The 22,107-nt window shown below is 40.8% G+C and overlaps 1 protein-coding gene across 1 annotated transcript in view; it reads right to left on the bottom strand.

Moving 5' to 3' along the window:
• Positions 1 to 1,392: 1,392 nt before the first annotated feature.
• chico overlaps positions 1,393 to 22,107 on the bottom strand; it is a 119,819-nt gene continuing 99,104 nt past the window's right edge. Inside the window, exons 7-9 of the mRNA XM_064682910.1 lie at positions 8,819 to 8,919; positions 8,602 to 8,701; positions 1,393 to 2,875 (exon numbers count right to left, since the gene is read on the bottom strand). Of these exons, the coding sequence (XP_064538980.1) occupies positions 1,438 to 2,875; positions 8,602 to 8,701; positions 8,819 to 8,919 (1,639 nt within the window). The 3' untranslated portion in view covers positions 1,393 to 1,437. The remainder of the gene's footprint in view (positions 2,876 to 8,601; positions 8,702 to 8,818; positions 8,920 to 22,107) is intronic.

The following is a 22,107-nucleotide window of genomic DNA, read 5'->3' as shown; positions in this document are numbered from 1 at the left end:
GTGTGACTGTGTGTAGAGGTCGAAAATCAGAAATCCCAACATCTTGTCAAATTTGCATCGGACAGGCAGGCAGGCACCAATAGGCACACAAGCGCATAAATGCTTCTATTCACATACAAAATATGCAAGTATGCGTGAATAGCAAGTCCAAAAACTTTTAAATGCACACATGCCAACGCTTAGGTACCCTTTCAACAATAATGAGCTAAAACCCTTTTCGTTATTTCAGAGCAAGCCAAAGCAGTTTCCTCTAGTGAACGCGAATAAATAGACATCATATGTATATCTTACTCTCTTGCTCTCGATTTTGGACCAGATGTCGCCAATTTTTGATGATTTCCAAACGACGTCATTGTCGCTCTACGAAATTTTTTCAATCATCACGGAGTAACAATGTTGGTGATCAAAAGAAATTAGCAGCCAACGACCCTTTGCTGAACATCACAACGATCTTAAACGAGACTTTACGCCTTTAAATTTTAAAGTTATTGGTTGGGAAACACTTTACATAAACATAATCATTATACATAAGTGACTTCAAATAAGCCATTAACGTTAAAATTGTGTTTTTGACCGACGAATTTACAGCAACCAAAAAGCCACAAAAAGCCACAGTCAATTAAAGAATCTATAAGGAAGAATTTGCATAAAATACGACGCAATTAAATTACGTTGCAACTTTTCTATAATATTCCACATGGGCAGCACATTTACTCTTTAAAAATTGTTCTAAGATCAAATCAATTTTAAATTCAGGGTAACTTTTATTTTTTTAGATCCGGTGATGACGGTGTCCCAATCATTAGCAAGGTCGTAGAAGCAGTTACAATCAAAAAGAAACCGACACTTTCGAACTCTGGCTGTTTTTCTATCAGGCGCAGTCATTTGCTGATCTTTTTTGAAAGTCATGATGTAGATTGAAGAATATCTTCCAACAACAACAAGAATAAAATGTTCAACTGCGCGAAATAAACAAAAATAATCCAAGACGATCCGCTTTGTTAAATTTCGCTACGTATTGTTTGATTATTTTCAGTATAACACAATCCTATGTAAACAATGTTAATCTTAATCTAACTATGAAACGAAACCTGCTAAGATTGGTCATTTTCAACTAAATTTTCAGAGCTTTAAATCCCGCGCTATATTTTTTTTTAACATTAAACAGTTGCACGGTTAAAATAACGATGTATTAATTCAAATATACACCTAAAGAGTTATGTTGTTTCACCGTTATTTCAGTGGCTCGAATATCTCTTTGTTTCTAATATGATTGATAACATGAAATATATGAATGGACATACAAAAATACAATTTATTCTGAAGAAACATATCTTGAATTTTTGTAAACAGATTTAAGGATTCATTTTGTTCATTAAATACTTTTCTCCATTTTTACTTTTAAAAAAAGTTGTATATTTATACGTATAGAAGATTTTAAATATTACAAATTTTTGATGAAGCAGACGATGAATCCGATTGATCAAAATCAATTTTTGCATATGAACTATTGCTCTCAAAGCAAATTGGTGTTGGCGAAGATTCACATGACACTTTTTTAAGGCTATTTGTTGTCATTTGCCCACTACATTGTGGAAGGTCTAAGCTTGCATAATAGAGTTCATATTCGCACAATCCTGAAGATAATCCAGTCGCACCCTGATCTAGAATATGCTCTGACAATGCATCCTCATTTAAATCTTTTGATTCTTTTTCGTTTAATATTTTACATTTAGTGGGCGTATTTAGTATTGCCTCCTTTCGATCAACTTTTTTCAAATCTTCTAAATGATATTGTCGATTTATTTGTTGTTTATAAGATGGTCTTTGATTTTTTTTCTTTGAAATAAGAGAACTATCACTTTTGATTTGAAGAATTTGGTAGCCAACTTCCTTAGTATCAGATGCATTTGATTTGTTTACATGCTTCGTGTAGTCTTCGTTACTAATAGAATGTATTAATTTTCTTCCCACTGTGTCAGCATTACCTATATCTAAAGCAAAACTTACTATTGCATTTTCCGTTTTGTTCTTTTCCAGCTTGGTATGCTCTTCACTTGTTGGGAAAGATTTGTCAAGATTTTCAGCATTATATTTATTTATATTTGTAATATGTTGAGACTCTGTCAAATCTCCATTTCTTTCTGACATAACACAGCAAAAGCTATTATTATTTCTAGGTTCATCCTGCATTGCTCCCAATCGTAGGCATTGATTTTGTAACCTTAACTTTTCCATCTGGTCATCAAGACTTAATTGCTTGAAATTAGGGTACACTTTGCCAACTGGTTTCATTTCTAAATATCCAGTATCGGAGTTTTCTCCACATTTTGTTATTTTATACTTACTAGTCAAGTCATTTTGGGGATTCAGTTCAGTACGCTTGATATTTCCATATGAATTCGGATTATCGCTAGCAATCCTTTTTTGAGCTAGAGTTTCACTTTGCTTTTCAGGTACTTGACAATTTTTAAACAATCTTTGCTGTTGTGAAGTGGTGGATGCCTGGGTGACATTGGAAAAATCAATTTCCATTAAATCACTCATGCGGACAGGACTAATGTAGTTTCTTAAATTTAAAAGTGGGGCACTCGTAGATTTAATTTCTTTTGTAGTATTAAATCCAATAATTTCACTGCATGTTTGAACATCTACATTACAAATACTTCCTTTATGATGATGACCGTTTGTTAACTTAGAAAAAAGAACACCTTGCTGAATATCGCAACGTGGAATTTTTGACTTTGATCCAACTGAATACGCTCGTACCCGCGGTGAAGTATTATCCAGCTCATTTATATTTCCAAGAAGTTTACTCAGTTTAAAATGTTCGACCCTACTTCCAATCGAATAAGCTCGACTTGGACGTTCGCACCTAAAAAGAAAGTAAGTATATATTAAAGTGTATACCAATACAAAATGTATAGAGAAAAGTGTTCGACTTAATGGAACCTTATGTGCACAATGTATACATACAAAAATAAAAAACAAGCGTTTTAATTTTATGCACAAATCAATGAATATAAAATAGAAAAATACTGCAGCCGGGTGCAACCGATATACTCTCTTCACAGTATAATAAAAGTATAAACGAACTGAGAAGAGTTATTTGGGTTTCTTGTCTCTTATAATCTGATTCTACTATGACAAATATTTCTTACTTTTATATAGTTCACATTCTACGATTTCCCCAGCAAGTAACCGTTATCGGAAAAATGGCTGCTTAAACAAAAATATGAACAGCTTGTTTTGGCTGACTTAGGCGCCATAAAATTCTCTTCCCACACGGCGTCGTTGTAAGGGTCCCATTTAATATATGATATTTCTTATTGTATTTTAACATTATGCTTACCATTGTTACTACATCAGCAGTTCGCTGTATCAACAATAAATTTTACATTTTTAATAAATCAGCAGTTTGCTGTATCAACAATAAGTTTTAAATTTTTAGTGCTTTATTTAAAGTTTTTATAATTTGTGAAAATTGCTATATGTTGTGCAGCATAGATTTTTGCTATTTATAGCATTTAACAACCGCGGCACCAGTCTTGAGTTGTTGTTAGTGTTTGTTTTGAGCTAGTATATTTTGATCTACTTTCTCACAGCTGAACAGAAACCCCTGTCAATGTCAGCTACCTGACAAGGGTCACACTAAGGTAGGTGACGTTGTCGTGGCGTGTCGGGAGTGTTTGACATTTGACACCCAATCCAACTCGTTCTAACACGCGTGAACCTGGAAGGAGGCTATCATTATCTAAAAAATAAAGATCCGCTGTATATACAGTAAAAAGGACTAGCTTAAGTGCACTCCTCTGAGGATCCCCAAATTGAATGGAGCGCGTTTCAAAGTGGGCTATCCTGACCTTTACAACGAACTCCCAGCATTCCACGAACGACGCGAGCACCCTTCACGGCCTCTCATGCCAGAAGACGGGACAGCAGAAATCTTTCCTCCATTTCCTTTGCACACATTTCGGCAATCTAATCATCCGAGCGGGCCTAGGACCCATCGCGGCAGCAAAAAAGGGACCTATAAAAAGTTTGCCTCTTGAAGTTGCTGGCACACACTACCGGATCAATGGCACTGAACATCTCCCCAAAGAATTAAGTGTCGCCTGAGCGGCAAGATCGAGTGGATGTCGCATTTTCAACCAGACGCGTAAATTGAAAACTGTAAAGCCAATCGCCGAGAGCAAACAGCCAAAGACCATGACCAGAACAAAACCAATAAACATAAAAATCTATAATTATAACGTACTTATTAAAACCATTTATTTTTTTAATTTATTATAATTTTGTACTTAAACTACAAAGCAGACACAGAAAATTGTGCTCATTTGCACAAACACCTAATGAACAATAAATCATCTTTAATGTCCACGTCAAAGAGCGCAGAGGAGTAAAACAATGTATGTCCGGGGTTTGTAATTCAAGACAAAATGAATAACGCAATTTTGTTTGAATTTAACCAATACATTTCGACTGCACTTCGGCAACCGTCTCCAGGGTACTAACACAAAAACAAAAATCAAAAATAAAATTAAAACAATTACTTAAACAATTAAAAAAAACATACATTGTTTTACACGTCTGCGCTCTTCGACGTGGAGGTTGAAACTATTTGACAATTCAATAGATGTCTGTATAACCGAGCGCAGTTTTCGGTGTCCGTTTTGTAGTTTAGTCGTCTGTTCTTTGTGTAACATTTCTAATGGATGTCTTTGTTATAGTGTTGTTCTTGTTGTAAATTTGGTGTGTGGTTGCTTTTCATACAGTGGTTTATATAATAATTTATTGTTATTCTTGTTTTAAGCTTGGATTTTATTGTGCCGATGTACACTCTGTTGCAAATGTTGTTATTATCCCCGCCACATATTTTGTAAATGACATTACTTTTGTCCATCATTGGTATTTTCGCCTTTGTATTATTAAAGAATTTTTGCAAAGAATTTGTGGGCTTATGGGCTATATTTATTTCTTGTCTGTTATAGCAGTCCGAGTTTAGTGGCCGTTCCGATAATCGTGGTACATATGTCAGAGATTTGTATATTTTTTTAATTATATTCTTTCTTTAAAAGACAACATATCAGAATACAAATGCCAACAGAATCTCTAAAAATATACAAATCTCTAACAAACGATTGCTTGGATATTGGGCATTTATTGATAATCGGAAACAAAGCGTGGGCACTAGGCGGACCTACGTTCAAAGTATTATGGTCTTATAGGTTCTCAGATTGACGCGTTCATACATGCGGACGGACGGACAGAGAGACGGACATGTCTAGATCGACTCGCCAATTGATGCTGATCATGAGTATATAATAACTATCTATTAATTTTTGATGGGTTCAAGGTACAAAGAAAAATACAATAGAATGAAAAATAATAATTTCAATCCATGACGTTAGTGTTTCCCGTCGTTTAAATCCAATTATTATTTGAAGCAATGACAAAGGAAGAAGCATAAGCAACTTAAAAACGGTCTTCGGAACTCCCTATTGATCTGTAATGTTCACTTTTTAAATGACCACAGAATACTTAGGATACTTGGTCGAGGCAGGTAAAATTAGATTTAATTAGGGAGCATTAAGGAATATGCAGAATGAACATTAGATAAAATAAATAGAAACTACTGTTTTACGAAATGACTAAATATTTAATCAAATTTGAAGAAAAATGTCTTTAAAATATTGAAAACACATTCAGGCAAGCTAAAACCACAAAAGTACTCCATTACCAAAGATGGCATACTCTGGAACTCCGTTTTTGTTAAAATAAGCGTGCAACAAGAAAGTTAGTTTATTTTCAGAACACCGAAAATCTAATACGCTTGTAGACATTTGCCTTACTATTTTGCAATATCTTAAAATATCTTAGAAAAAAAGTACATTTTGCAATACCCCATTTTTTTCACCGATTCACCAAAGACAAAGACTTAACCAAAGACAATATAAACACTAAGATGAGTAACGCTCATACAAAGTATTTTTGCTTTATCCATGAAATGCATTGATTTATTTAAATGATACATTGCCCTAGATACTATACAGGAAAATTTAAGAATAAAATAATTTTATCACTAAGCGCATCTTGTGCCATAACTATGTTAGGAAAATAGTACACATAGATTGATTTCACTTTTGTTTTTGGACAGTGTATGCTCGAAAGAAGTTCTTGTCTCAGCCAATAGCGTGCAAGCACCTATTTTCCATCGAAGGAGTTTCGATTTTGCGAAAAAATAGATCTTTGGAAATAAATTTGAACACAAAACGTCATCCACCAAATCTTTGACCTCCATTTCCACCAAGAAGGAACGGATTTTTCGAAATGTGTGAAACATCCCTCAAATGAATTTGAACAAAGATCTTTGAAAATAAGTTTGGAGCCGAACGGATGGTAAACAAAAAACTTTCATACAACCGTTTTCTGCCAATTTACCACTGTTGCGAGTGGAATTTCCCAAATCGCTGAGTTACGTATTTATTAAGTTCTTATGTAGAGCTTTGAAAATAAGTTTGATGCAAATCGGACTCAACTTAAAACTTCGCACAAAAAATCTTTAAATCGCATTCCCCCCGAAGAAGTTTGAATTCTGCGAAAAGTATGAAACACGTCTCAAATGATTTTTCTTATAGATCTCTGGAAATGAATTTGAGCGCGAAACGTCACCCAGCAAATCTTTGACCTCCATTTCCACCAAGGAGGAATGGATTTTCCTAAAAGTGTGAAACACCCTCAAATGAATTTGAACAAAGATTTTTGAAAATAAGTTTGAGGCCGATCGGATGGTAAACAAAAAAGTTACATACAAACGTTTTTCGCAATTTTTCCACACTTGCGGGTGGAATTTCCCGAAACCCCGTCTTAACGTGCACCTACATCACATAAGGTAACTACAGTGAAAATTTCAGTTTCCTAGCTGTTACGGTTTGGGCTGTGCGTTGATCACCAATCAGTCAGTCAGTCTGTCAGTCAGTCAGGACAAACAGTTTTATATATAGAGATGTGTTGTTATTTACTGCTCTGGCTTTGGCTGGCAAAGATATAAATTTTCTTAGTTTCCCAGCGCTTATCATGCATGACCTATCCCAAATTTGTGTTGACATATGAATGCATGTTGTGTACTGAGGTTGGCTGAGGTCATGCATTATTTATTATACAATTTAATATATTAAAATATTTTAAAATATAAGTTTAGCGATCATATCGTACTCAAACAAATCAAACGCAGTTTGATCCCAAGTTAAATGGAACTTTTGTGTTGGTTTACAAACTTAATGTTGACTCCTGAAGTTATTGAAAGCTTTTAAAACTAGCAAACAAATCTTATTTTAAATTCTAAAATAAGAAAAGCTTAAGATGCAATTTAATAAAAAATAAAATACAAAATTACAGAGCTTCCTATCGAGACAATCAAACCAGTTTAAATAATTTATTTTGCCCGAACAAACACATCTAAAATCTGGGAGTCTGACAAATCATTATAATCAAGTCCTTTCAATATTTCATACCTAGAATTTCAAAATTTTGAATTTTAGTCACTTAGGAGATCCTTTAAAGTTTGATTTAAAATTATTTTGATTAAGAAAACTAAACGGGTAATATCTGCAACATAGAGAAACATAAAACGATTTTTGACTCAACACATGTGAAGCTATTATTGGACTGTGAACAGGTGTTACACAGTTGGTTGCATTCGGTCTTCCTATACGTTCAAATATAGGGTTATTATGCTTTTATTTTGCAAATGTTTATATCAGGCAGGAGAAGGTATCCCGACCCCATAAAGTACATATCTATTCTTGAAAAGGTCAACGACCTGATTTTAATTGATCTCGGACACTATAAAAGGTTGAGACATGAAGCTGTAGTGTATTCATGCATGCGCATTGTAACACTTTGTTACAATCTTAAATATTGCCGTTGACAACAATGGATAAACGAACAAACAAACAAACGAACAAATCAAAACATAAGCGCAAGTCAGTGACTCGATCAAATGTAATATGATCAGCCACAAGACGGCCACCGTCTTATGCCGACTTACGGCATAAGCGCTGACCATGCATCCCACGGGCAAGGCCCGGGAGCGCTATGTACGAGAAGTACATAGCTGCACGCGCACTAATACTTTAATGCAAATATATATGCATGTTTACGCACTCCCTCTCTGACGATGTTAGCTTTAACATAATTAGCTTAAGTCCATTTCATGTATCGAAGAATAAAACATAATTAATAAAGTAGCAAAACGGAGCAGACTCTCCGTACAACAAAACAAGTGTTTAAAATCAAAGTGCAAATATATCAAAACATTTTATACATTTATTATCGTCCACCATAGGCCGAATAAGTTTATCAGTTGCTATTGAAGATTTTGCATCACTTCGAAAATATCGATAAGAATCCATTATAAAGACAGAACTCAAAAATAAAACAACTACATAAATCTTGGTATCTACAAAGATATTAAGAAGTTTTCACTTCTGTGATACCTTCCCTTGAAGTTGAAAACTTTTTTTAAAAACTGGAACAACTACAGTGTGGGAACACGGTATCACAAACTAGATAAGACTTATTCCCTAATTTTATACTTACTTATTGTCGACATCGGCGTCTTTTCCAAGTTTTTCAGGTGAGTGCTCGGGAAAATCGATCTTCAAGTCTTCATCGGCAGCATTGAGTAAAGAGTTTGATCCTGGGCAATCATTTAATTGATTTACATTTAAGATTTCGTACGTCGATTTAATTGGTAACATAGAAAAATATTTTTAATAATGAAATAAAATAAGAAGATATTTTCTTGCCATGTTACCTCGAATCGGGCCAGTACCATTACTTCCTACAACTTTGCTGTTGTCTTGAACATCATCATCCATATTTTCTTCGGGTATCATCGCTTTAGATGTCCTTGAGCTGAAAGATATGATAATTTATTTACTTATATATATTTGACTACCAAGTAATTCCCAGCGTTGGACGTGGTAAGTTTTGTGCTTCAAATTTTATAACCATTTTTCAATAAATGTTTTAAAGAATCGAATAAGGAACAAAAGTTTATATTATCGTTTTTCTCCAATGTAAGTTCTGTGGTGAGAACCTTGAAGCCGAAAAATAAACTTTCGTTCATTTTGCGTAAAACGCATCAAAAAAATGTCCACAAAGATCTTTGATCATGAGTACAATTCCAATGGTTCCAATGGTAAACATAAATGTTTCACATTTGAACCCGAAAGTTCACCCACAAAATCGTCATCCCAATTTCAAAAGGGAGGAATGAATTTTGCGAAATGTGTGCGACGCCCACTAAATTAATTTGCACAAAGATTTTTAAAAGTGAATTAAAGATTTAATGTTAAATAAAGAAGTTTCTTTCAATCGTTTTTACGATTTTACCATGCGGATTCTTAGCTATTATGCTGTGCGTTGATTACCAATCAGCAATAGAGATTGAAAAAAAATGTAAAAATGTAAATGTAAAAATGTAATGCAGTTGGCTTTTTGTTAGCATACGAATAATCTTCCGTACAATAACATCTAATGCTGAAAATTTCATCAAGTTCGGTTACGATACATAAAAGCTCTTAAAGGAAAGACGTGCTTATATTCACATGTGTTTGAGGCAGCAAGCGCGAATTGCAAGAATTTCTGAATACGTGAACACACACGTTCCTGCTCGTCTTTATTAAATTCTGTAAACAGCATTGCATTTGCGTTTTTATTGTGTTTTGTGCTGTGTAAGTGCTCATTATATATGTTTTCATCAAAAATAAATTGTTTGCATGGCTGCCCAGCAGAATTTATGGAAAGTAGTTCGGTTGGTTACGTGTTTGAGACCAGTTGGAACCAGAGACCAGGAACCTTTTATATTGAAATATATTTATATTTCTCCTGGTTTCAACGAGCTCATAGTGCGTGCTGCATTTTGATTTCAGGGTATCTCTTGATCGGGAACTCTCGATAGCCTCTTGTTTTACTAATGCCAAATGGATTTTTTTTAATGCTTCTCTTTAGTCCTTGTAGCGCATAACTTATGTTCGCTATCATGCTTACGTGCCTTCCGAATTGTATTTAATGCTGATTTAAGCCCGGACCTCGAGCCAGCTAATAAAATATTTAAGTATGATAAGATCAAAAATTCAGCATTATTTATTTTATTTTTTAAGAAAATTATCATTTTTGTGCGGTATGCTTTATAATTCTTTGACTTGCTAAATGTTGTAAATTGATCTTCACCCCGTAATTTAAAAATTGCAATTGTGAGGTCGCTACTTGGATCAGGCACCCCACAGTTTTGATCCACGGCAAGGAGCCGTTATGTTTATGGCCAAAGTCACGTCAAGGAGCCGTTGGTGTAATAATTTAATAGTTTTGTTGCAAATCTGAATAAGAGCATTATTAATTAAAGGCAAGGAACCGTTAAGCTAATAGTTCACTTCGTTCGTTATAATAAGCGTATAGTCAGTTAAGGGCAAGGAGCCCCGCATAATTCAAGTTTGAATTTAATCCACCAGCGGCGCAAGGAGGAACTGGTAGCGATCGCCCATGAGTTCGGGCTGGAAAAGGAAGGGCGCGTGGAGGAGTTGCGTAAGCGGCTATCCACTTTCGTGCAGGATGGCGGCCAAACATCCGAAATTTGGGCTCGGCTTGCCGCGGTAGAGGCTCAATACTCTAAAACGTTAGAGCCGCCATCCGGGGGCGTCCTATTCGACGTGGGTGGCCGGCCGCGTCTAAAATCGGAGCCCGACCTAAGGAGCTTACAATTGTACGAGCGTCCGCAGATGCCTACCCCAAGCTTTACCGTCACGAGTGTAGGGGAGGCTCATGGCTTCAGGAGAGATGAAGCTCGCCGAGCAACAGCGATCGATGTAGAGGTAGGGCTGACCCCTGCCGAACCGGGTAGTGTTCCCTACAATCCCAGGCCATATTCCCAGTCGGAGATTAGATCTCTCGCGAACGTGCCGGAAAGAGTCCGGAAGTGGGGTATGAGATACGAAGGCCGCTCCGACCCCCTTGGGTTCCTAGAGGACTTAGAGGAGCACGCTATTACGTATGGTAATACCCTTGATCGATTGCCTCGGGCAAAGCGTGAGGAGTTCTGCGACTGGGCCGCTCGTTGGTTCTTGAGTAGTGGACTAAGAGATGTGCAGTGGTCAGAGTTTAGGAGGGGTTTCTTGGAGCTCCCAGCCGCGTTAATTCGAAAGGCTTGAGGATGAAATCCGGTCCCCTAGGCAACGCGTGGGGGAGGAGTTTAGGGAGTACCTTATAGAGTTGAGGGCTTTGATGCACCATGCCAGATATGAGCCGGCACAGGAGTTGCACCGGATATACGAAAACGCTGCCCCCGAATACAGGCTTTACGTGCGAAGGAAATATTTATCCACCTTGTCCCAAAGCCCCAACGCGCCCGTCTTGTTCTGTTGGGTATGTGGGAACCGGGGCAGGAGTAGCCAGGATTGTTGTCGCCGCACGGAGGCGGGTAATGGGCAACGGCGTCGCCCAGGCCAGGATCGGGTCGGCGACGATACACACGTGACTCAGTAATAGGACACCCACTGAAGGTGGGCGGTGGCCGGATCGTTGCTACGGTGGAGATTGGCGGGCGAACGATGCCTGCCACCATCGATACTGGAGCCACTCGCAGCTTCATTAGTGAAAATTGCGTACGCAAGTGGGCGATTCGGGGATGAGCGGAGGACGTACAAGCGCGCATTCGTCTGGCAGATGGGTCCACGCTCGAAGTAGGGAAGCCATTGAGATTAGACGTCAGCCTAGCGGGAAAGATGATCAGTATGGTGATGCTCATTATGCCCTCGATGCTAGACCACGTAATCCTAGGGATAGATTTCCTAGGTGCAATGGGCACTCCCATACGTTGCGGCAAGGCGGAACTGGTCCTAGAGACGGTAGGGAACCGAACGAAGGCCTCCCAGGTCGTGGAAGAAGGGGAGAACCTGCTCGGCAACAAGAAGGAGAGGATACCAAGAGGGAACCGAAGGAAGGCCTCCCAGATCAGGAAAGGGCATTGAAAAGGCATTGAGCCGTCGCGTTGTTCGCACAGCCCTCCAATCGTCTTAGTCAAAAAGAAGACTGGCGAGTGGCGCATGTGCATCGACTACCGGCAACTCAATGCACACTCCATTCCGGATTTATCTCAACTCTAGATTTGAAGCACGGGTACTGGCAGATACCGATGGCAGCCGATAGTATGGAATGCACGGAATTCACTGTCCCAGGAAAGGGTCTTTTCCAATGGCGGGTGATGCCATTTGGATTGCGTTCGGCGTGTGCGACCTTTTAGCGAGCCTTGGACGTATGCGTTCGCCTACCTAGACGATATCGTGGTAATAGGCGCAACGAAAGAGCAGCATGTAGAGAATTTGAAGGAAGGATTGCGCGATGGGCACTGGAACTGCAAAAGCTCCAGTTTGACGTTCACTACCGTTGAGGGAAGCTCAACGTCGTGGCCGATGCAATATCAAGGCATCCACTAGAGACCTGTCAGCAAGTAGTGGTGGCCGAGGCCCCCTGCAAATGGGTCGCGAGTATGCGTGCAAGAATCGCCAAAGAGCCAGCCAAGTTCCCGGACCTCGTAAAAGAATATGGGCAGCTATATAGGCATTTGGGCCACCGAACGAACGATGAGGACTACATTCCCTGAGAGCTATGTGTGGCTAGTGGTCAGCGACAGAGGGTATTGCAAGAATGTCATGATGCTCCCACAGCCGGGCATCAAGGCGTGAGGAAAACCGTGTCGAGGTTGGCCCAGAGATACTACTGGCCGGGGATGTTCCGCGACGCAGCAGAGTACGTGAAGTTATGCGAAGTCAGCCAGAAGTTCAAGAGCGAGCAACTCAAACCGGCTGGTCGCATGCCGACGAGTAGCGGAGCCGATGGCAGAGCTCTGCGCGGATTTCGTCGGCCCCGTTCCATTGTCGAGAAATGGCAACACAGTGCTACTGGTGTTCCATGCTGCTTTCTCGAAGTGGGCGGCTCACTTGCAGACAGCGTTCCGAGAGAGGATTTTGGGTAGGTTCGGGGTTCCGAAGAAGTGCGACAACGGGGTACAGTTTACAAGCCGCAGCTTCAAGGCTTTTCTGGAGTCCCTGGGTGTAGAGGTCCAGTATCCTGCACCGTACTGCACCCAAGAGGACCAATAGGACCGTGAAGACCATGATAGCTTTTGCCGGAGATATCGCTGGGGGTCAACACAAGCGAGGCGGACTCAACAGGGTTCAGTCCCGACTTCTTGATGCAGGATAGGGAGCTACGGTTGCCTGCTGCTTTGTACGATCAGGTGACTCCCGGGTCTGCAACTAGTGCGTTCGACCCTAGGACGAAGGCGGATAGGTTAAGAGAAATCTTTTATATAGCCCATCTCCAGCGAAAATCAAAGGAGCATTACTTATTTTATTTTTTAAGAAAATTATCATTTTTGTGCGGTATGCTTTATGATTCTTTGACTTACTAAATGTTGTAAATTGATCTTCACCCCGTAATTTAAAAATTGCAATTGTGAGGTCGCTACTTGGATCAGGCACCCCACAGTTTTGATCCACGGCAAGGAGCCGTTATGTTTATGGCCAAAGTCACGTCAAGGAGCCGTTGGTGTAATAATTTAATAGTTTTGTTGCAAATCTGAATAAGAGCATTATTAATTAAAGGCAAGGAACCGTTAAGCTAATAGTTCACTTCGTTCGTTATAATAAGCGTATAGTCAGTTAAGGGCAAGGAGCCCCGCATAATTCAAGTTTGAATTTAATCCACCAGCGGCGCAAGGAGGAACTGGTAGCGATCGCCCATGAGTTCGGGCTGGAAAAGGAAGGGCGCGTGGAGGAGTTGCGTAAGCGGCTATCCACTTTCGTGCAGGATGGCGGCCAAACATCCGAAATTTGGGCTCGGCTTGCCGCGGTAGAGGCTCAATACTCTAAAACGTTAGAGCCGCCATCCGGGGGCGTCCTATTCGACGTGGGTGGCCGGCCGCGTCTAAAATCGGAGCCCGACCTAAGGAGCTTACAATTGTACGAGCGTCCGCAGATGCCTACCCCAAGCTTTACCGTCACGAGTGTAGGGGAGGCTCATGGCTTCAGGAGAGATGAAGCTCGCCGAGCAACAGCGATCGATGTAGAGGTAGGGCTGACCCCTGCCGAACCGGGTAGTGTTCCCTACAATCCCAGGCCATATTCCCAGTCGGAGATTAGATCTCTCGCGAACGTGCCGGAAAGAGTCCGGAAGTGGGGTATGAGATACGAAGGCCGCTCCGACCCCCTTGGGTTCCTAGAGGACTTAGAGGAGCACGCTATTACGTATGGTAATACCCTTGATCGATTGCCTCGGGCAAAGCGTGAGGAGTTCTGCGACTGGGCCGCTCGTTGGTTCTTGAGTAGTGGACTAAGAGATGTGCAGTGGTCAGAGTTTAGGAGGGGTTTCTTGGAGCTCCCCGCCGCGTTAATTCGAAAGGCTTGAGGATGAAATCCGGTCCCCTAGGCAACGCGTGGGGGAGGAGTTTAGGGAGTACCTTATAGAGTTGAGGGCTTTGGTGCACCATAAACGAAAGAGCAGCATGTAGAGAATTTGAAGGAAGGATTGCGCGATGGGCACTGGAACTGCAAAAGTTCCAGTTTGACGTTCACTACCGTTGAGGGAAGCTCAACGTCGTGGCCGATGCAATATCAAGGCATCCACTAGAGACCTGTCAGCAAGTAGTGGTGGCCGAGGCCCCCTGCAAATGGGTCGCGAGTATGCGTGCAAGAATCGCCAAAGAGCCAGCCAAGTTCCCGGACCTCGTAAAAGAATATGGGCAGCTATATAGGCATTTGGGCCACCGAACGAACGATGAGGACTACATTCCCTGAGAGCTATGTGTGGCTAGTGGTCAGCGACAGAGGGTATTGCAAGAATGTCATGATGCTCCCACAGCCGGGCATCAAGGCGTGAGGAAAACCGTGTCGAGGTTGGCCCAGAGATACTACTGGCCGGGGATGTTCCGCGACGCAGCAGAGTACGTGAAGTTATGCGAAGTCAGCCAGAAGTTCAAGAGCGAGCAACTCAAACCGGCTGGTCGCATGCCGACGAGTAGCGGAGCCGATGGCAGAGCTCTGCGCGGATTTCGTCGGCCCCCTTCCATTGTCGAGAAATGGCAACACAGTGCTACTGGTGTTCCATGCTGCTTTCTCGAAGTGGGCGGCTCACTTGCAGACAGCGTTCCGAGAGAGGATTTTGGGTAGGTTCGGGGTTCCGAAGAAGTGCGACAACGGGGTACAGTTTACAAGCCGCAGCTTCAAGGCTTTTCTGGAGTCCCTGGGTGTAGAGGTCCAGTATCCTGCACCGTACTGCACCCAAGAGGACCAATAGGACCGTGAAGACCATGATAGCTTTTGCCGGAGATATCGCTGGGGGTCAACACAAGCGAGGCGGACTCAACAGGGTTCAGTCCCGACTTCTTGATGCAGGATAGGGAGCTACGGTTGCCTGCTGCTTTGTACGATCAGGTGACTCCCGGGTCTGCAACTAGTGCGTTCGACCCTAGGACGAAGGCGGATAGGTTAAGAGAAATCTTTTATATCGCCCACAGCAATCTCCAGCGAAAATCAAAGGACCAGGGCAGGCACTACAACTTGCGGAGACGAGAGTGGCGACCTTTATTGGATTCGACGGTCTTGTTACGGCAGCACCAGCTGTCGAACGCGGCTGAGGACTTCGCCACGAAATCGGCACCCGAATTTGACGGCCCTTATCGGGTCGTTTAGTTTATATAACCCAACATCGTGCGCCTAGTGAAGCCAGGCAAACGAAACATGAGGGTGGCCAATATCTCGCAGCTGAAGCCATTCATCCAAGAGATGATTGATGACGAAGGGGAAGAACACCCGTCGCTAACGTAACCCCAGTACTAAACTTAGATTAGATAGTAGAATGTGAGCCACTGTGAGGATAGGGAATTAACCACTAAGTAAGGAATAAGTTAACGAGTAATTAAATTTGCAGATGGACCCCTAAATTATTTCAATCTCGTCGGACGAGGACTCTAGCAGCGGGAATACCTCTCCAGTTCCGTCACACGCTGTATTCCCGGCGGACCAACATAATGGAACGGTTGAACGGGATGGTCATGCTAATGGCCGTCGAGGTGACGACCATGTTTGTCGAGGCTCTGTTCTCGCGGAATTCGCCACCATACGCGGAATGTCGCCTGAAGCGACAACCCCGACAGCAACCGACAAGGTGGAAGATCCAGCAGACGAGGAGGAACTCCCACCGCTCGAGACGGGCGAGCAAATTCGATTAGTGCGGGAATCCGGAGCGATATAATTTTCGGATTGGCCCCGGAAATTAAGACGGCCAGCTCCGCCGCAGCTCGGACCCCGTCGAGGAAAGGGAAACGCCGGCGCCGAAGTGCATGGCGACGTACGAGCCAGTGACGGAAGGTGAAGCAGAAAAACCATTATTCCGCCGCCGCTCGCCACACACCGTCTGGAGGTAGACCCGGATAGCCAATTTCCCCGGGTAACCCTACGCTATCTGCCAAAGGTCCCCGAGGACGGTAGTGAATCCCGATCTGGCTACTAGAAATGTGAAGGGGCGAGCACAGGCACCTGGCGGAAAACGCCGGCGGAACCGCCGCTGGCGACAAACGGCTACTCGGGGTAAGCGTTGCAGAAGTGGGAGCCAACGGCAAGCCAGCGTCGAAGGAACGCCGATACCGGTCCCCAAGAAGCCTCGCCCGGAGCCCGAGACATCTGGAGAACCGCAGCTACACGTGCCGCGTTCGCCCCGCGAGTGCCAAGACGGTCCTTTCCAGACCGGGAAGGATGGGGTGGCTACTTGTATCCGCCACCCCACAGCTTTGATCCACGGCAAGGAGCTGTTTTGTTTATTGCCAAAGTCACAGCAAGGCGCCGTTGGTGTTATAATTTAATAGTTTTATTAAGTTATAAGCATTAACGGTATCTGAATAAGAGCAGTATTAAGTAAGAGGCAAGGAGCCGTTAATGTAATAATTTCTTTTTGTTAGTTGTAAGCATTATCTGCATAAGAGCATTATTAATTAAAGGCAAGGAGCCGTTAAGTTAATAGTTTACTTCGTTCGTTAGAGTAAGCGTATATTCAGTTAAGGGCAAGAAGCCCCGCATAATTCAAGTTTGAATTTAACCGGCCGCCGCAGCAACCGGCCGTTGCCGATCGGTTACTCAACACTGCCTCGAGAGCACAGCTTCAACTCGGCAGCGAAGAGCGAAAGCTCCCAGGCGAAGTTGCGAAAGCTGGCGCGAATTTAAGCGGCCGAGGCAAGCGCACGGCTCGCCTGCGAGCGTGCCGGCACTTTGTGATCGAGCATCAGGGTGAGTACACGCGTATCAAGGAGGAGAAAGAAGAAGGGTAGCATCTAATAAATAAGAAACAGAGTATATAAATAAAATGAAGTTAGAAAAGAAGGTCTGCTAGGTTTTGTCCGGTAGTAGGTGGTCTGAGGTTGCTGTCTGGTAGTCTGGTAGAGTTGTTCTGGTAGAGTGGTTCGAAGCACTTCCGCTCCCCCCCTAAACCCACCGTCCAAGCAAATCAACAAATGTCTTGTAAATTGCTGACCTTGATGAGACTGAGATCCGTATCCCGGCCAGTAGCTACCTTACACAATCATTAGCTTTTATCATTGAACAGGATGAGGACACAGCGATATAACAAGATTTATTTAGTATCCTTGGTAGGGTTCGAATTCGCAACAAACCTCACCACTTGCCGCCGCCTCTTCCCAACAGCAACACCAATAATTGAGTTCTAATGAGAAAAAAGCAAATTAAAATAGCAGCACAGAAAGCAATACAATCGCAATTGCAATACTGTTGATGGAAATCAAAGCGGACGCGCATGAATGTGTGTGTGTACATGAATACAGAAATTCCTGCAATTTGCGTCAGCTGCCGCAAACACGTGGGCAGCCAAAACACATTTACTTTTGTGTTTCTTAACCGATCTTGATGAAATGTTCAGCAGTAGATCTTATTGTATAATACTATAAAATATTCGTGTATTCTCAAAATGACAATTGCATTTAAGTTGTGGCTTATATTGGTGGGCAACATAAATTGGGTTATTTACTTGCTTTGTAGCTATGAAGTAGTAGAGGGGAGGTGGTGATTGCTATAAAATGAAAGATAATTGATATATATGTATATACTATTCTAGAAGCTAAATGTCAAGTTTGCTGGCTCTAGCTCTTATTATTTACCAAAGCTGCTCAAAAAACAAGATTTAGATATCGATTTTTATCTTGGAACTGGGACATGTTTCGAGTCTCTAGCTCTTATAGGTTCTGAGATCCTTGTGTTCAAACTTACGGACAGACTGACGGACGGACGGACGGACAGACGGTTAGACAGACGAACATGGCTAGATCGACTCGGCTATTGGTGCTGATCAAGAATATACATATATACTTTATGGGGTCGGAGATGCTTTCTTCTGCCTGTTACATACATTTGCACAAAAGCATTTTACCGTTTTTACCCATTTTTTATGGGTTTAGGGTATATAACAAAAAATACCTTACATAATTTTGGTCGTCTACGATTATTTACTTGCGAACCCTTTGTATCTTTTCCACTGGTAAGTTCTATGTTGTATTATACCTCTAATATTGGCGCCGGCCAGTGAACTGACTTTTCATTAGAATTTGGATTTAGCATTCTTTGACATGAAAAATGTTGTTAATTGATCTTCACCCCGTAATTTAAAAATTGCAATTATTATTATTAGCCTTAATCATTGAACAGGGTGACGACACGGCGATATAACGAGATTTATTAAGTTAGATACGGTTTTGTCACCTACATTGATGAGCATGTACATGATTTGTAAAAACAGCTTTCTGTTAACAGCATTTCTCTTTAAAAGGGAAAAGAAAAACATACCTTACATAACTGTGGTCGTCCACTATTATCTAATTACGAACCCTTTGCATCTTGCCCACCGGTACGTTCAATGTTGTATTATATTCCTAATATTGGCGCCGGTGGGTGTACTGACTTTTCATTAGAATTTCGATTTAACATTACTTGGAATATTAAGTTTGCGATTTGGACATTACTTGGATAATAAGATTTTCATTTGGCAGACGATAATTAGGAACATCAGGAAAAAAAACATTCAGCAAAGTTCACACATGGTAACAAACGCGATATAAAATATAGCTTAGAAGCTAATAAATAACTGTAGCAGCTAAATAATAAATCCTATGAAACCAATTATATTTATATATAAGTGCATATATACTTATATTTACATATATCAATGTATAAGTCATTGGAAAATATAACCATCTTGCACTTTAGCACTGCTTTGGTGTTTTGAATTTCGCTTAATCTTTCTACAGTCACAGCTTGCGTCGCTGCAGCTTCACTTCTCACTCACATCGTTGCTGCTTGGTCAAGTGAGGTTTTCCGTGCGAGGTCGTATTGTTACTTTCTGCAACGCAGCCGAAGGGGGCGAACGAAATAATTCTGCTTTATCAGTGGTGGCTTCGCTGCATTTTTGCTGCTAGGTCGTGTGAGTTGCTCTCTTCAGTATTGATAGCAATGCCGCTGCCTACATTAACTGTTGTCTGTTATCTACAAGAAACATTACTTAGAGTTAAGTGAAAACTGCCGGCCAAGTCTATTAGACATAGAACAATATTTCGTATGGCTGTTTTTATACCCTGAACCCATTGAAAATAGGTAAAAAGGGTAGAATGTATTTGTGCAAATGTAACAGGCAGAAGGAAGCATCTTCGACCCCATAAAGTATATATATTCATGATCAGCTGTCCGTCCGTCCGTCCGAATTTATGGACACAAGGATTTAAGAACCTATAAGAGCTAGAGACTGAAATTTTGAACGTACGTCCTTCTAGTGCCCGCACAGTACGAGTTTATTTCCGGTTGTCGATAACTTGCCCCGTTGTCAAATAATCGATAAAAATCGAAATTAAAATCTTGTTTTTTGAGCAAATTTGGTAAATGAGAGTTAGAGTCACCAAACTTGGCAAGTAGATTTTAGAATAGTATATATATCTCAAATATCAAGTATAGCTATTGTCACCTCCCCGCTACCACCACATTGCTATAAATCAAGTAAATAAACCAATTTGTATTGCCCAGCAATATACGCCACAGTTCTAATGAAATTGAGTTTTTGAGAATAAACAAGTATTCTATAGTACAATAAGATATACTGTTAAAAATGTCATCAAGATCGGTTAAGAAAAACAGAAGTTATTAAAGAATATGTGTATCGGCTGCCCATCTGGTTGGGGCAGCTAGCGCAAATGGCAAAAATTTGCAATCACATATTAGGCGTGATATTGGCAAAATTGTTTTTATGTAATAGTAATATGGCTTCTTAGGAAATAAGTATATGTGCATAGAACAGTTTCTTAATTTATTTTAAAGAAAACTAATCCCCCTTTATTTTCTTATTTTTCTTTAATAGTTTATATGCTTGCCCTTTGCTAGTAAGACCTTATTTAGTCTTGTAGGCATTGAGTTGATAAGGTTTTCAAGAGTTGAAGGGCCTATTTGATCCCACTCTTTCAGTAAAGCTTCTTTTAGTTGCTTTATGGTATCAAACTGCCGAACACCCTTGTAAACTTTATTGGAAAGTATGCCTCATAGGTCTTATATTGGGGTTAGATCCGGGCTGATCGCTGGCCATTCCAAGAATGGTATTTTTCTTTCCGATAGAAAGTCTCTAGTTTTGCGCGCAGTGTGTATTGGGGCGTTGTCTTGCTGGAAGATCCAGTCATCTCCGTACAAGTCACCCGCAAACTCAATTAGCTCATTCTCCAAGAGTTCTACATATATGTCCGCATTTGTTCTTGTCGGTATAAAGCAAATCGAAGACTTTCCAGCATATCCAATAGCTGCCCAAATCATTACTGAACCGCCACCATGATTCCGCTTATGTCGTGTCTGCATTATTTAATTAATTATGTCTCCCCGACGCTATACTTCTCTTGCTCACACGAAATTCCACACAAAAACTCACATTTGCACATATACTTATTTCCTAAGAAAATTACGACGCAGCACACAATTTAATGGTAACGGTACCTAAAATGAACAGTAACGAAGACTTTGGCATACAAATAACAAATATAACACACAACAACAAAATCTGGTATACTTTAAAAAAAAGTGGAAGTGATATTATTGAAATGAGAGTAAAAAATAAAGATGCACATATACCTTTTTCCCTGAGGAATGTACATATGTGTGTATCAAAAATCTATTTGGGAAAAATAAAAATATCGTGTTACTCATGAAAGATCAAATACACGCCGAAATGCAATATTGTAGAACACATATAGACCACACCAAGGCCCATCAAAGCAACTCACCAAAATACTTAGAGTATACAGGATCTTATAACTAATAAAGTTCAAACCACATGAAGGGATACATGCAGTATATACGCAAAAACTATGTAGAGAACACAGTATGTTACGATAAGTTTTAAATTATGTGTCAAAACAAATATGCAAAACAAAGAGTATAACATAAATATCTTCTAAGATGTAAAAACTATAGCATCATACTTTAACATCTACAGAAAATAACCACGAGATCGTTTCAGTTTGAGAAACTAGAAACGATCTGCGGGAATATCCGACTAGGGGATACCCTGAACCTTTTACTGCTAACACTAAATACAGCTCGCGCTACAAGCTCGATTGCTTTAGCAGTGTAAAAATATGTTATAGAAAAAACAAGTCCCCTAATCAAACTCGAACCCCTAGCGACACCACTACTTGCCACTTCCTCTACTGCACAGCCATACCAACAATACATATTCGATGAGATAAAAACGAAAAAAAAAGCAACACATAAACTCATCTCAGAATACAATATAACCGCAAGTGCAATGCTTTGATAGAATTAAAATAGCTACAGCTATAAGATGAAACATTTTTGATATATATATACTATTCAAGAAGCTACATGTCTAATTTGGTGACTTTAGAACTTACGAAATTCACTCAAACAACTGGATTTCGATTACGATTTTTATTGGCTGCGTGAAAACGGGGCAAGTTATTGATTACTGGAAACAAACTTTATCTGCGCGGGCACT

This window comes from Drosophila montana, unplaced genomic scaffold, assembly GCF_035044405.1.
Source record: "Drosophila montana isolate Dmon_TW-CO22-7 unplaced genomic scaffold, ASM3504440v1 contig_2537_1, whole genome shotgun sequence".
In the NCBI taxonomy this organism is placed as follows: domain Eukaryota; kingdom Metazoa; phylum Arthropoda; class Insecta; order Diptera; family Drosophilidae; genus Drosophila; species Drosophila montana.
The sequence above is the reverse complement of the archived record's forward strand: the minus strand, read 5'-3'. Positions and strand labels throughout refer to the sequence as shown.